The following is a 15,192-nucleotide window of genomic DNA, read 5'->3' on the forward strand; positions in this document are numbered from 1 at the left end:
TTTCAACGTGCAAAATGCTCCTGCCTCTCCTTTCCTGAATGAGAGATCTTGTTTTCTTTTGAGAATTAAGTGCACTCATTTAATTCTGTACACATGGTTTGCACATAATTTCATCACAAACGCTGTTTGACTTCATGCCGTGTTATTGCTGATTGTTCCTCACTGCAATTTGCCCACAGGCATCCACTGTGACAACATATGCCCACAAGGATTCTGGGGGCCCAACTGTTCGGTAAGCTGCTCCTGTCAGAACGGAGGGTCCTGCTCCCCAGAAGATGGAACGTGTGTGTGCGCACCTGGTTACCGAGGGACGTCCTGCAAAAGAAGTGAGACCCACGTTATTAAAAAAAACCTACTATTATATTGAAATGACTATGACCAATATCCGATTATTACCGATAGGCCTATATTACATTATTATATTATATTTATAATTAACTCATTGCTGATTTTCTTTTTTTTTCATTTTTAACTTTTGTTTTGCTGGTGAAAGTAGATGGTAAGGCCCCCCCACTAACAGCTGACGCTCTTAAATCAAAAGACACAGAGGCAGGCAAGAATGACTGCTCTGCGAGTACAAAGCCATTGACTGTGTTATATTATTATTGTGTCAATCGATATCGGTGAAAATAATCAGGATTATTTTTTTGATCGGTTTGTTACCGATATGACTATATTTATATGGCCAATTTTGATGCGTGCACATCTAAAAAACAAACAAAAATGATAGCAGTGGTAGCCATCTCTAGCTCACTAGTGATGTTGCACTGCTCTGTGGATTTCTTGAGAATGAGTGAGTTAACTTGCCGGGAAAAACACTCAAGCTGTTGGTAATAAAACCTCTGAGAGTAAACCCTTCATCCCCGCTATCACTTAATCACAATGTCCTTATTCCAACACCCCTTCTCGCTGCCATTTCCCAGACTCTCAGCGGGAGCCACACAAACCCTTTCCTCAGGCTGATCAGGCCCACAGAGGGCCACTCGTACTGGGAGCACAAGCCCTGGTCGCTGAGTACAGCCTCTCTGAGGCGGTTCTCAAGTGATCAGCTCGCTGATTGGAAGTGAATTTCACGGTGACAAACCTGTAAACATCACTTGGAGTGGAACATAAGAGCGAGGCAGAGACACACATGCATTGTGTGTGTGTGTGTGTGTGTGTGTGTGTGTGTGTGTGTGTGTGTGTGTGTGTGTGTGTGTGTGTGTGTGTGTGTGTGTCTGTGCATGTGCGCGTGCGACAGAGAGAGAGTGACCTCTAAATGTCAGATATCTTCATTTCTACGCTAGACTTTTTGTTCCCTGAAATAAGACTGTTAAGACAGACAATTTAGAACGTTTGTAAGTATTGATTTATACCATTCCCCCCTCTGCTGAATAAAAAATGTGTCTATGTAATACAGCTTGTATACAGCTTTGTATATTATGGTATTATGTAGGTGCTTCGCTTCCTGTAGCTGAGATTGTGTTACCTCGAAATATCTTTTGAGTATCTTGTAGTGGCTGACAGGCTTTCAGTAAAATCAGCATACAGAATGCACAGATTGATAATAATTACAGGGTATGGACTTATGAAGGCTCTCTCTCGTCGAGAAGAATCAATAATATAAAAAAGCTTTCAGAGGACCCTTAACTCCTTTACGGTTCCATTTCTGCCAGTGACTTAAACAAGGACTGACTTCTCTTTCTCTCACTCCCTTTGTCGCTCTCCTTGCCTTTGTCTTCTCCTGGTACTTTTTATTGATTTTGATGGGCTTGATTTTTCTCACACCCATCTCAATTCTTCTTCACCCACTCTGTCCCCCACCCTCTCTCACTCTGTCCCTGTTCCAGTCTGCTCGCCTGGGTTCTACGGGCACCGATGCAGCCAGTCATGCCCGCAGTGTGTGCACAGCACCGGGCCGTGTCAACACGTCACCGGTCACTGTGAGTGCCTGTCTGGCTTCTCCGGCTCTCTGTGTAACCAAGGTGAGTAAACTGAGTATACAACACCTCGGCCATTGACACTACTAATAATACATAATAGAATATCAAATACCCCCTACTTGCAGCAACCTTTGTCGGAAATCAGAACATTGCAGAGATGCATCCTTGTTTTTTGCTAGGAGACAAAGGATCTTTGGAGTGAGTCAAAGGAGCTGCATGCAGATTGCTTTACAAAGTGTCAGAAGTATGCATGTCATCGCTCTTGTGTGGAAAACAGTTCCAATGGATGTAGAGTCATGTGTTTTACTTATTTTGGGCATGTCATTAGTTGAAATTAGGGTTGTCCTGATCCCATCACGTGTTAAAAAATCGGGGCCGATCGGGTCATTTTCAAATTATCGGATTGGGAGCAAAAAAACGTGATCGGGACATCCCTACTATAGTATCAATATTATATCCATATCATGATATTAGACTGGATATTGTCCGCGATTTTGGATATTGTACTATTGTGATATGGCATAAGTGTTCTATAAAAATATAAATATCGGATCGGGAAAAATCGATATCGGCAGATACTCAAAATCAAATGATCGGATCAGGAGCAAAAAAACATGATCGCGACATCCCTAGTCAACATCGACAAGCTCACCACTGTGAGATAATATACTTGTATTTAAACTAGTATAAAACAGTCACAATTATTACACGTTCGACTAATCACAGTTATTTGGGATAATGACTATTGTTTTAGCATAATCATCATAATTGTTTCCATTCGTCTGTATATTCCTCTGTTCATGAATATTAAAAACTAGAACAAAAATAGGGTTAGCTGAGCTCACAACGCATTGGATCATCACACCAGGGCACTAAGGCCACTCTAGGAATTAGTGTTTCCAGTTCAAAAGATAACATTTTATTTTGGCTCAGGGCAAATACTAATCCTAATGATTGAAGCTGCAAGGTTAGAGTCAGGTACTTCAGTCACCCCATCGTCTGCAGCATTGATCTCCTTCCGGGCGCAGCCTTTCCAAAAAAGTAATCTCGTTACTATAATGTGTCCCTGTTCATTTTGTTAAACAAATAATAAAGCCCTGACTGCCCGGAGTCTATTTCTCCTCCTCTCCTCTCCTCCTCTTCTCCACTGTGTGTATACTATACACCCTGCGTCTACAACATCCTGTAAATCCCCCTAAAAATAAAACTAGTGTTACAAGCAGCTTTTATTTTGAAGAGGAAGAGGAAGTCTGTTTCGGTTGTAGCCAGATGCCATGACAGTCAGGTATTTTAGCCAAAGTTCATACAAACCATGCATATTTGACTTAAACAATGTAGGCTAAACACTTTGGAATTACGTTAAACATGGTAGATCCTTCGCTGTCATTAGGTGAGTAGGCCTACTAGTTAATGAATTGTTTAAGTTTCACGCTATCACAGTAACATATGGAAACGGATCTCCTCGACATGGTTACCGGATAAGGTCATCTTGAGGAGTTGAGTCTGGTGTGTAATAAGGCCAATCCTGTGTCCATCCAGAGCAAAAGCAGGAATGGGTTCAATCAGGGCGATGAGGGGAATGTTAGCCTCACAGGCCAATTGGTGGTCAATGAAACTCAAACTTGGCAGGGCTATGGATGAGGGTGAACGAGAGATTCGGCTCACCTGGAGTCCCCTGGTCTCCGATGAGCCTACTCTTTTGGCAGCCTAGGACAGCTGTCCCTTGAGTGGCCCCTCTGCCCACAATACATGCAGAGGCCGTGGGTCCTGCGGTGTTCCTTCTCTGCAGCATTCTGCAGGCATTCTGCCCACCTCCATTGGCTCTGAACTTGCGACAGAGTCTGAAACGAATGTCTCAGAAGAACAAGAGGTACTGGCGTTCTGAATGGGGGTCGAGCGGGAGGAGCCTTGATGTGCCTTGGTCTTCTTGCGCTCTCGGAGATGTACGTCGACATCAATGGCAAGACTGATGAGCTTATAGAGGTCGGTGCGCTTGTCTCTAACCAGCTCGTCCTTCAGTGCCTCCGTGAGACCCTCTCTAAAGATGCAGCGCAGCGTAGAATCGGCCCACCCTGTGCTGGCCGAAAGCGTGCGGAACTCGATTGCATAAGCGCCAACAATGAGGGAGCCCTGCTTGATATGTAGCAGCTGGGATCCTGCATCTTGACCAGCGACGGGGTGGTCAAACACTCTCTCGAACACCTCCTCGAAGTTGGTGTAGTTGTGCCTTGCCCCCGGGTTGGAGCTCAAGAAAGACTAGACCCAACGAAGTGCCTCGCCGGTGGTATGGGTGGCAATGTAGGCTAACCTGGCTGCGTCAGTAGAGAACATGCTGACAAAGACAAAGTTGCACTGCCTGGGCTGGTGGAGGTGCGGCACACAGAGCAGCTAACTAGTCGGACATGTTCTTCATCTGGGTTAGCATGCACTTAGCAGTGCCTGCTGTTCGCTGGCTACTTGTTGCAGCTGTTGTGACTGGGTCTGCTGCTCACCAGCCATGCCTTGCATCATTGTAGAGGCCTCACTAAGTAATCGGGCGTGGTCAGCAAGCACCATGTCTTGGTGCTGGATAGCAGCCTGGGTAGGGTTAGGGGAAGGCCCAGTAGAAGAGGCCCACTCTGGATCCTGACCTCCTGAGGGTGCTGAGTTCATTTTGGCCAGATCTTCTCAAATGCAACCACTCAAGAGACAGGAAGACAGCTAGGCACTTTAATGTCCAAATAAAGCAGGATAATGGCAATGTATAGATAATATACTGTATATATAAATCCATATAAATCCATAATTAGGTATATATGTATCTATAAGGATATATATAATATAAAACTATACTTTAGGGAAATCCAAGAGAGTAGTCGAAGACGAGCTTGTAGATCGGCAGCCAATCAAACAGTCCAGAACAAAGGGGTGACGAAGGCAAGGAGTGGCACTGCAGAGAGCCAGGTCTGGAGGATGAAATAAACAAATTAGCAACACAGCTACTGTAACACAGCAGCTAAACACACAAGAAATGCTCTACAAATTAACAGCAGCTGAGTAGAGACTAGAGAGCAACTATACTTGCAATGTTTTTTAGTTATAGCTATTCTATTCATAGTGACTCATAGGAATAGACTATGTGACAACCAGGTATAGTCTGGTGACCACCGGAGAGACGGGTGACAGCCGGATTGTAGACGGCACCCGGGTGAGCAGTATGGGTTAGCCCCCCAGCCTGTGTCCTCTGCGAGGAGGAAGCCCAAAAAACCCTCGGTGAGGCCTTAGGAGGGCCATTATAATCCCCCACTCCTGAATGAAGTGCCTGGTGCTGGGAGTCTGGTGCAACGCACAGGTGCTGGGCCTGGTGAGAGCAGGAGTGGACCTGGTGAGACGTAGGAGGGGCCCGGACAGGAGTCAACCCACAGAGCCTAGTCCTTCCACGCGCCAGAATCTGGTTCTCCCAGTCCTGGCAGAGTAGTTCCGGAGCAACGGATTGGGTGGCCCTGGTTTTTCCCTAATGGGACTGATTGAGGGTAGCTACTGGGACGTAAGTCGGGACTTGATCACCCCGGCTGGGTCACCTGAGTGAGGGGTATGATGTTCGAGAGACCCGAAACCCCAATGACCTTGGTATACATCACTGAGGATACGTCCCAGGTGCATCCATGCGATGTTTTTTAGTTATTGCCAGGCGTTTCTATGGGAAGATCTGGCGAGGAGTGGGGGGAAGGCAGGGTTTTTGAAGACTCTGGTGTTGATTGTAGAATGGGAATAGGTGTGCAGTGCCACACCCAGGCAGCTCGTCAGAGGGGAAGGAAAACACAGAGGTGAACCTGAGTGTTTAGGTGGAAGAGTGATGACGCCCGGCGCAGTGGGTTGTGCCCAGGGACACCAGACGTGGAAGGTGGAGGTGGAGGGTTCGAAACCGTAACATTTTGTATCTGTGCCACCACAAAATGGCTTAATAAAATAATAACAAATAAAGATGGGGATACAATGTTTCCACCCAAATGAGACGATGTGTAACCACGTAAAAACAAAATCTTGCTCATTGCTGCCTGAGGCAGCACGGCACCTTTTTGGATAATGTGAGATTGTCAGCAGTGCACTAGACTAGAGTTACTCTTATATCAACAGTTAAGATTGCCAGTTTATTGCCAGTACAACAGTATAAGCACTTGCACTTCCATTTTTCTTGCCTGTTCTTGGGATAATTACTGTACCCAAATGTTACATTACCCGACCAGAACAGTGTCTATCTCACTCTGCTTTACAGGATTATTTTAATCCATTTCTATCTAATTTAACCAGATGGCATGGTGCCAATATTTTGCACTTGCTAGAGATCAAAGAAGTGAAAGAACTGTTTGAACTGACTCAATTTCTCTTGTTTGAACCGTCCTCGTGTGTTTTAGGCCGTCAAAGTGACAATAGTGTAGTGATGACCTACTTAGCATTCAGCTACAGCCTACATCTGAAAGTATTTTATGGACACAGGGGAGGCACATTTGTGTTTCAATTTCACACAACATAAAATAATATAGACACAGCTTTATAGTTACTGTTACCATGCTGCTACTGGCTTACTATTTAATGACTACATAGTGATAGCTATATGCCCAATAGCTCTGTGTGTGTGTGTGTGTGTGTGTGTGTGTGTGTGTGTGTGTGTGTGTGTGTGTGTGTGTGTGTGTGTGTGTGTGTGTGTGTGTGTGTGTGTGTGTGTGTGTGTGTGTGTGTGTGTGTGTGTGTGTGTGTGTGTGTGTGTGTGTGTGTGTGTGTGTGTGTGTGTGTGTGTGTGTGTGCGTGCGTGTGTGCGTGCGTGCGTGTTTGACACTCGATGGTCAGAGCTGCCACTGTGTCTTGCCCTACTGAAGGAAGTCGAAGTGTATAGATATTACTTCTCCTAATAATTTACCAGTCTGTCTTTATAAATAACCAGGAAGGCAGCGGGGGTATTTTGAATTCTCTTTCATTCTCTTTGAGAAATGTCTTATGAATAAAAGTTTAATAGGTTAGCTAAAGGAAGAGGGAAAGAGAAAAAAGAGAGCCGGCGCTAATTTGTCCAGATCATAATGAATGGAGAGCATGCAGCAAGAGGGTCTCGCGGGACAAAGGTGGCCAGCGTGTGCACACATTCACTACCTCTTCTGGATGAGCCACGCTGGTATCCTACCCTTAATGAACACCTGCACAAAGGCTCTTCAAAGAACTCTCAAGACAAGCCTATGTTGAAATGTAATCATTAAAATCACCTCATATAAAGAGTCAGACTGCTTCACAGCCACTAAGATGTGCTCATTGCAGGCCTGTTCTGTGTATTTGTCAATGGACCTTTAGTCTACACTAGGGCTTTAAGCAACTAGTCGACTATTCAACTAGTCGCCCAGTAAATCCACTAGTTGACCTTGTCGGTACTACTATTGTGGTTCTACTATTTTTTTCCTTTTTGTAGGCCTCAAGATCAGCTAGATTATAGTTATAGTCACCAATGTACACAGTTTTTAAATGTACAATATTATTTAAAAAAACTTTTTTTTAGGCTAATAGGTAGTTAAACAACTAGTCGACCTGTAAACTAGGCAACTAGCCAACTAGTAAAAATCACTAGAAGTGAAAGCCCTAAAATAGAGTCTACTTTTTTTTTGTCAGGTGAAACCATAGTGAAAGCTCATGAAATGTAGACGACAGGATCGACCCCATAGTCATACTGACATGGTGATTGGTGACGCTTCTAGCCAATGGGACGACAAGCAACGGCAAAGCTGCCTCTAGCCAATGGGAAGGGGAGGGGTAAATATCCCTGGCAGCCACGCAGGCTGCGGAGTATTACAGACACACAGTGCAAATCAACAGAGCAGAGAAGCATGCTCACACTCACGGGGTGACGGGGAAGGAAGATACTACAGTTATCTGACACGTTTGCAATGTTCGCATGTCACCCGATATAAGTACATATAACTTCAAACCAAACGCGGCTGAAACACCGCAGCGCAGCCAATGCAAAGCCACAACAAAACACAGTCATTGAACCACACACAGAACGTCGGCAACGAACGCAAACAACGGCCACGAGGTTGTGACACAGAAACATACACGTTACTAAAATAATAATCATGCTAAAATGGGGGGGGACACACAACAGAGACAGCGCTTCTTTCACCTGACAAATATCACTATATGTGATCATTTCTTGTTTGTTTTTTTCAGCAGTTTGTTGGGATGGTTGAGGTGCTATTATAGTGCTGTTGCTGCCTTAAAGAGAACCTGCTAAGCCCCAGTATGACTCTTCAGAGATTCTCTACTGATTCTTCAGATTAGTTTAAGCACCTCTAATGGTTCTACATACAAACATTTCACAAATGTAGGTCCGATATAGCAGGGGTTCTCAACCTGTGGCTTGCGACCTCTCGCGGGTCACCAAATGGTTACCAGATTATATATGTGTAAAAAAAACCCTGAATGACTGGAAAATGGAAATTAAGAGTTTATATAGGCCTAAGTACAGTACATCCATCCATCCATGAATCCATCCATTCACCTTCAACCGCTTATCCGTAGTCGGGTGGTGGGGGCAACATCTCCACCAGAGAGCTCCAGACTTCCCTCTCCAGAGCAACATTAGTAACTTCCTCCTGGGGGTTCCCGAGGCGTTCTAAGCCGAGTCTCTCTCGTGTGATTGAACTTCTCACCCTATCTCTAAGGGAGATGCCAGCCACCCATTCATAAATTTTCCTTAACGATTATATCTGGTTTCAGTATTTATTTATGTATTTATTTATTACATAAATTTATTTATTTACTGTAGCTGTCAATTTGTATTGGGGGGGTGCGAGATTGGGGGGGTCTCCAGCCAAAAAGGTTGAGAACCCCTGCTATATAGCACCAAAAGAGGTTTTCATATGATTACCAGCCAAAGAACCACTTGTAGTGCTAACCACATATCTTGTTTGGTGTATAAGGTGGAGGGTGCTATGCAGGACAGGTAGACTGGAGGTTATATTAATAACTGTGGTTATTTAACCATAACATAGATAGATCACATGTGAGAACATCCCAATTGTTCCATTTTACAGAAAACTGTATCCATAAACTCCCACGGCCTGTCGCTTTAAGGCCACGGGCTATGTGCGTGATGACGCGGATAAAACGCCTCTGCGACTTCCGCTTCTCACCGCAGGTAAACCCATTTTTTCTGCAAAAGCAAGCGAGAAGGACCACCCGCGATCTATCACAGATGTTATGGTTAAATAACCACAGTTATTATATAACCTCCAGTTATTTTAACTGTTAACATCTGCTTCTAGATCGCATGTGAGATTCTCATACACTCGTTATCACTAAGAGAGAGAGAGAGAGCAACCATTCCTGGCTGAACCCTGGGATTTATCAATCTACCAGTCAGACCTTGGTCTGAGTTGGAGAGATAGGTTCATAATCTCAAGGCCCAACGGGTCCCTGACCCAAGGGCCTTGCACACGACGTGTGGGAGCGCGCTGCGTCATCACGCACATAGCCTGTGGCCTTAAAGCGACAGGCCACGGGAGTTTATGGATACAGTTTTCTGTAAAATGGAACAATTGGGATGTTCTCACATGCGATCTATAGCAGATGTTAACAGTTAAAATAACGTGGGTGTTAATACATCAGTACAGGTTTTTCTTCAGTCGAGGCAACTGGAACAATAGGCTTTGTACTGAAAATGCTTTTTTTTAATTAAGGATATTGACATTTCAATATATATTATTTGTATTAAAATAATTATACACTGGTCTATGTACATGGTCTATTTTAGGGATGCACTGATGTATCTGCCACATATCGGTATCAGCCGATATCGGTCAGTATCGGTATCGGCCAATAATGACATTAACCGATGGCAGTAGCCGATATTTATCTGTTGTTGATAAGCATACATTTTGCATTGGCTATGTTGGTGTGTTGGTTATCTGCAGCCTACCAAGCTGTAGATTCTGAAGTATTTGTTTCCCTGGCACAAAAGGGGGAAATAAAAACAACCAAAACTAATTAAACATATATCGGTATCAGTATCGGCTATGAATTGGTAATTTAAACATCTGCATCGGCCAAAAATCTCCATATCGGTGCAGCGTATCCCTCTATTTTGATTCAGTGGCACAGCAGTTATATTGTGTTGGGGTACTTAAATACCCCAATAGGTATACCTAGACATCACGAGGCATGGCCAAAGCATTTCCGGGGGTCCCGAGTCAAAAACGTTGAGAACCCCTACACTAGATCACATTAAAAATGTAATTTGCAATGCTCTGGAAGCCTCTCTATTGTAAAAGGTTACTGATGATATGCATAGGCGCCGGGGGGGGTTCAGATGGGTCTGAATTTCCCCGCACTATTGGGGGATGACTGGTCTATGTATTTATTTATTTGGTCTGGCACCGGTCCCATTTTGTTGCACAATCATCGTTGTGTATTGGCTGCATGCTTGCCTCTCGCTGCAATGACCATTCTGCAGAACTCTCTCAACTTGATCAAGGTGTCAGACAGGCTAATACACAACAAATCATCGTTCTTTGCATGCTGGCTGTAGGTGTGAGATTACTGCGGCGCAATAGGGGGAACAAAGTTATGTCCCCGTTAGTTAGCCGAGAGAGAGAGCATGCACGCACAAAACACATGAAACCTCTGTGGAATCAATGGTGTGATGATCATCATGGATTACTTTACTTATTCATTGAGGTGAAAACATGCGATTTAATGGCATTCCATTACATAATGGGTGCCATCCTATATACAGTAGGCCTACAGGTTTAATGTTTGTCTTTAGTTCAATGTTTGTTTTAAAAACGCCATTGAAAATGAAGAGAAATTAATGTTTGTTTTGTCCTAGTGACAAAACAAACATTAAATCCCATTAACAATAAAGAGAATTTAATGGTTGTTTTGATACCATTTGTTTTACATCATCATTACATCATCCTCGATGTTGTAAGATGATAAGAGCGCCCCTCACTTCACACAGGTGGGATTTTTTATGTTTGCTCCACTCGGATCTCAATTTCAGGGGTCTATTAGCGTTTGGGGCTTGGGCCCGTCATTTTTGAGGGGTGCTAGCCCCTCCTATATACAGGTTTAATGTTTGTTTTGAGGGGTGCCAGCCAGTCATAATGTGCCTCATTACGTCATATTGTCTCTTTATTGTTAATGACGTTTAATGTTTGTTTTACATCACCTAATCAACATGATCTAGACTTATTAGCACCCCTCACTTAACACGGGTGTGATTTTTTTTAGTGCAATGTTTGTTTTAAAAACGAAATGAAGGGAAAATTACATCATATTGTCCCTCATTACGTCATATTGTATCTTGTTAATTAATGGCATTTAATGTTTGTGTTTGCACAGTTTGTTTTACATCACCATTACATCACCTAATCAACATGAGTTAGCTTATTATGTAATGGTGCTGTAAAACAAACGGTGCAAACACAAATATTAAATGCCATTAACAATAAAGAGACAATATGAGGTAATTTTCCCTTCCCTGAAGTGAGGGGCACTAATATATTTATAATTTATAAATATATTTGCGCCCCTCACTTCACAAAGGTGGGATTTTTAACCTGTGAAGAGCTCTGTGTATATATCATTTATTATCTACAAGTAAGACACGCGAACGCGGGAAGCGAACACAGCTCGTAAATTGCAATAACAACAATTAGAATAAATTACGTACTTTTTTAAGGTATTTTTTAAGTTCCCTTTTTTATTTTTTTTATCTTTTTATTTTAGTGTTTTTTTAAGATTTTTTTTAAAGTTACGTTTTTTTTAAGTTAAGTTTGTTTTTAAGTTATTTGTTTAGTGTGTGTGTATGTGTGCGTGCGTGTGTGTGTGTTTTTTATTTTTTATTTTTTTTAAGTTACGTTTTTTTTTAAAGTTAAGTGTGTGTGTGTGTGTGTGTGTGTGTGTGTGTGTGTGTGTGTGTGTGTGTGTGTGTGTGTGTGTGTGTGTGTGTGTGTGTGTGTGTGTGTGATACAGCTGCGCCCTCTGGTGACGGGCCGGTGGTGTTACAGCGTGACACACAGACAGACAGACACACAGACAGACAAGGCCATCTTCTATAGTTACTAGTGCTGCCTCACTGCGTTCGCAAATAGGCCTATGTTAATTATTTATTCTGACTTCCTCATTAGGCTAGTAGCCTACTAAAGAAGTCAGTGATATTTATGCAATCCAATGTTTCTTTCACGAGTAGGCCTATAGAGCTTAAATAGAAAGTCAGAAAATAACAGTTTCTTTGTGCTAATAGTTATTGTCCAACTTTACCGTTTGATGGATTGGTTTATTGTCCTTTTGGACATTCATTTTTGTGCCTACAGTATATGACAATCGACACTGACAGCTACAATAGGAACTTGAACAAGAACCCCACGTGATGTGTTTCTGTCCTGCACACTTGCTAGTCTGTGCATGTGCTGCTAGTCAGAGATCACATGCAGATGAGTAGCTCTACATAATCGACTATCTCCTCTCTGTGTATTCTCAGTGTGTCCAAGTGGCAGGTACGGGCAGGGCTGCAGCGAGACCTGCATGTGCACCAACAACGGCACCTGCAACCCCATCGATGGCTCCTGTCAGTGTTTCCCGGGTTGGATAGGAGAGGACTGCTCTCAGGGTAACGTTGATGCACTCCTCCTCATTGTCATTCACCCTTGTCTCTGCTGATGATCTGCCTCTCCTCCGTCTCCATCTCCCCTCTCTAGCCTCTCCATACACATTTACTTTCATGCACATCTGTCATTTTCATTCCCCTGAACTGCCCACAACCCCCCAGCTGATGTAAATCACACAGCTTTACAGAAATAATTATTGTTGAGACATTCTGCCGAGGTGCGGCACGATTTAGCGCGCTGAATGGCTGAGATTAGACACACAGCTTTGTGTCATTAAGCCATGGGAAATTGATACATGGTGGTCCATTCCATTAAGCACTTAGAGGAAGAAAAGCAAAACTCTTAATTAGACTCATATTATATTGGTCTACCAATCATTATTTAGGATAGTTTGGGGTGCACTGGACACCAGTAGCATACTATACTATGTAAAGCATGCGTGTGGTGGAACAATACATTTGTGAAAATGTCCTCTGTGTTATTGTGTTGTTATGAATTTATGTGTGTGTCATCCATAATGCATGCTCAGTGTGTGTGTGTGTGTGTGTGTGTGTGTGTGTGTGTGTGTGTGTGTGTGTGTGTGTGTGTGTGTGCGTGCGTGTGCGTGTGCGTGTGCGTGTGCCTGCGTGCGTGCATGCGTGCAGCCTGTCCCTCAGGGCAGTGGGGTCCTGATTGCCTCAACTCGTGCAGCTGTCACAATGGAGCCCAGTGTAGTGCCTATGATGGGGAGTGCAGGTGCAGCCCCGGCTGGACCGGCCTCTACTGCACACAGCGTGAGTCTCCCCCCAGTTGTGTTGAATTTGGACAGAACATTTCGATTTTTATCTTTTGAATAGTTTTCATTTAGTTTTAATCCCATTTTAGTGTTAGTCTCGTTTTAGTTGACTAAAATATATTTTTTCTTCTTTTTTTTCTCCTTTTATTTTCTTTCATTTTTTTCATTTTTTTTTTTGTTGGAAAAAGCAGTACAGATCAGTATAAATTGCACATTTCCTAAACAGAAAAGTCTTTAGTGCATTTCCCAAGTTTTTTCCCCCTTTTCCTCTCCCTCCCCCCTCCTCCCCAGTCCCATGTCATCCTTTCTTCAAGTGACTCCATCTCCCTATAGTTCATCTCCAATGTCTCCCTATAGTTCATCTCCAATGCAATGTCTCTGTATAGTTCATCTCCAATGCAATGTCTCCCTATAGTTCATCTCCAATGTCTCTGTATAGTTCATCTCCAATGTCTCTGTATAGTTCATCTCCAATGCAATGTCTCTGTATAGTTCATCTCCAATGTCTCTGTATAGTTCATCTCCAATGTCTCTGTATAGTTCATCTCCAATGTCTCCCTATAGTTCATCTCCAATGTCTCTGTATAGTTCATCTCCAATGCAATGTCTCTGTATAGTTCATCTCCAATGTCTCTGTATAGTTCATCTCCAATGTCTCTGTATAGTTCATCTCCAATGTCTCCAATGTCTCTGTATAGTTCATCTCCCATGTCTCTGTATAGTTCATCTCCAATGTCTCTGTATAGTTCATCTCCAATGTCTCTGTATAGTTCATCTCCAATGTCTCCAATGTCTCTGTATAGTTCATCTCCCATGTCTCTGTATAGTTCATCTCCAATGTCTCTGTATAGTTCATCTCCAATGTCTCTGTATAGTTCATCTCCAATGTCTCTGTATAGTTCATCTCCAATGTCTCTGTTATAGTTCATCTCCAATGTCTCTGTATAGTTCATCTCCAATGTCTCTGTATAGTTCATCTCCAATGCAATGTCTCTATAGTTCATCTCCAATGTCTCTGTATAGTTCATCTCCAATGTCTCTGTATAGTTCATCTCCAATGTCTCTGTATAGTTCATCTCCAATGTCTCTGTATAGTTCATCTCCAATGTCTCTGTATAGTTCATCTCCAATGTCTCTGTATAGTTCATCTCCCATGTCTCTGTATAGTTCATCTCCAATGTCTCTGTATAGTTCATCTCCAATGCAATGTCTCTGTATAGTTCATCTCCCATGTCTCTGTATAGTTCATCTCCAATGTCTCTGTATAGTTCATCTCCAATGTCTGTATAGTTCATCTCCAATGTCTCTGTTATAGTTCATCTCCAATGTCTCTGTATAGTTCATCTCCAATGTCTCTGTATAGTTCATCTCCAATGCAATGTCTCTGTATAGTTCATCTCCAATGTCTCCCTATAGTTCATCTCCAATGTCTCTGTATAGTTCATCTCCAATGTCTCTGTATAGTTCATCTCCAATGCAATGTCTCTATAGTTCATCTCCAATGTCTCTGTATAGTTCATCTCCAATGTCTCTGTATAGTTCATCTCCAATGTCTCTATAGTTCATCTCCAATGTCTCTGTATAGTTCATCTCCAATGTCTCTGTATAGTTCATCTCCAATGTCTCTGTATAGTTCATCTCCAATGTCTCTGTATAGTTCATCTCCAATGTCTCTGTATAGTTCATCTCCAATGCAATGTCTCTGTATAGTTCATCTCCAATGCAATGTCTCTGTATAGTTCATCTCCCATGTCTCTGTATAGTTCATCTCCAATGTCTCTGTATAGTTCATCTCCAATGTCTCTGTATAGTTCATCTCCAATGTCTCTGTATAGTTCATCTCCAATGTCTCTGTATAGTTCAT

The 15,192-nt window shown here is 42.9% G+C and overlaps 1 protein-coding gene across 4 annotated transcripts in view; it reads left to right on the plus strand.

Moving 5' to 3' along the window:
- megf11 (multiple EGF-like-domains 11) overlaps positions 1–15,192 on the plus strand; it is a 136,729-nt gene that overhangs the window by 109,604 nt on the left and 11,933 nt on the right. For 3 of the 4 annotated variants that reach the window (XM_079500660.1, XM_079500663.1, XM_079500661.1), the window contains exons 15-18: positions 180–326; positions 1,830–1,964; positions 12,427–12,555; positions 13,198–13,326. In XM_079500660.1, the coding sequence (XP_079356786.1) occupies positions 180–326; positions 1,830–1,964; positions 12,427–12,555; positions 13,198–13,326 (540 nt within the window). The remainder of the gene's footprint in view (positions 1–179; positions 327–1,829; positions 1,965–12,426; positions 12,556–13,197; positions 13,327–15,192) is intronic. The other variant, XM_079500662.1, reaches the window with a different exon arrangement.

The sequence above is a fragment of the Electrona antarctica genome, assembly GCF_951216825.1.
Source record: "Electrona antarctica genome assembly, chromosome: 5".
NCBI classification, from domain to species: domain Eukaryota; kingdom Metazoa; phylum Chordata; class Actinopteri; order Myctophiformes; family Myctophidae; genus Electrona; species Electrona antarctica.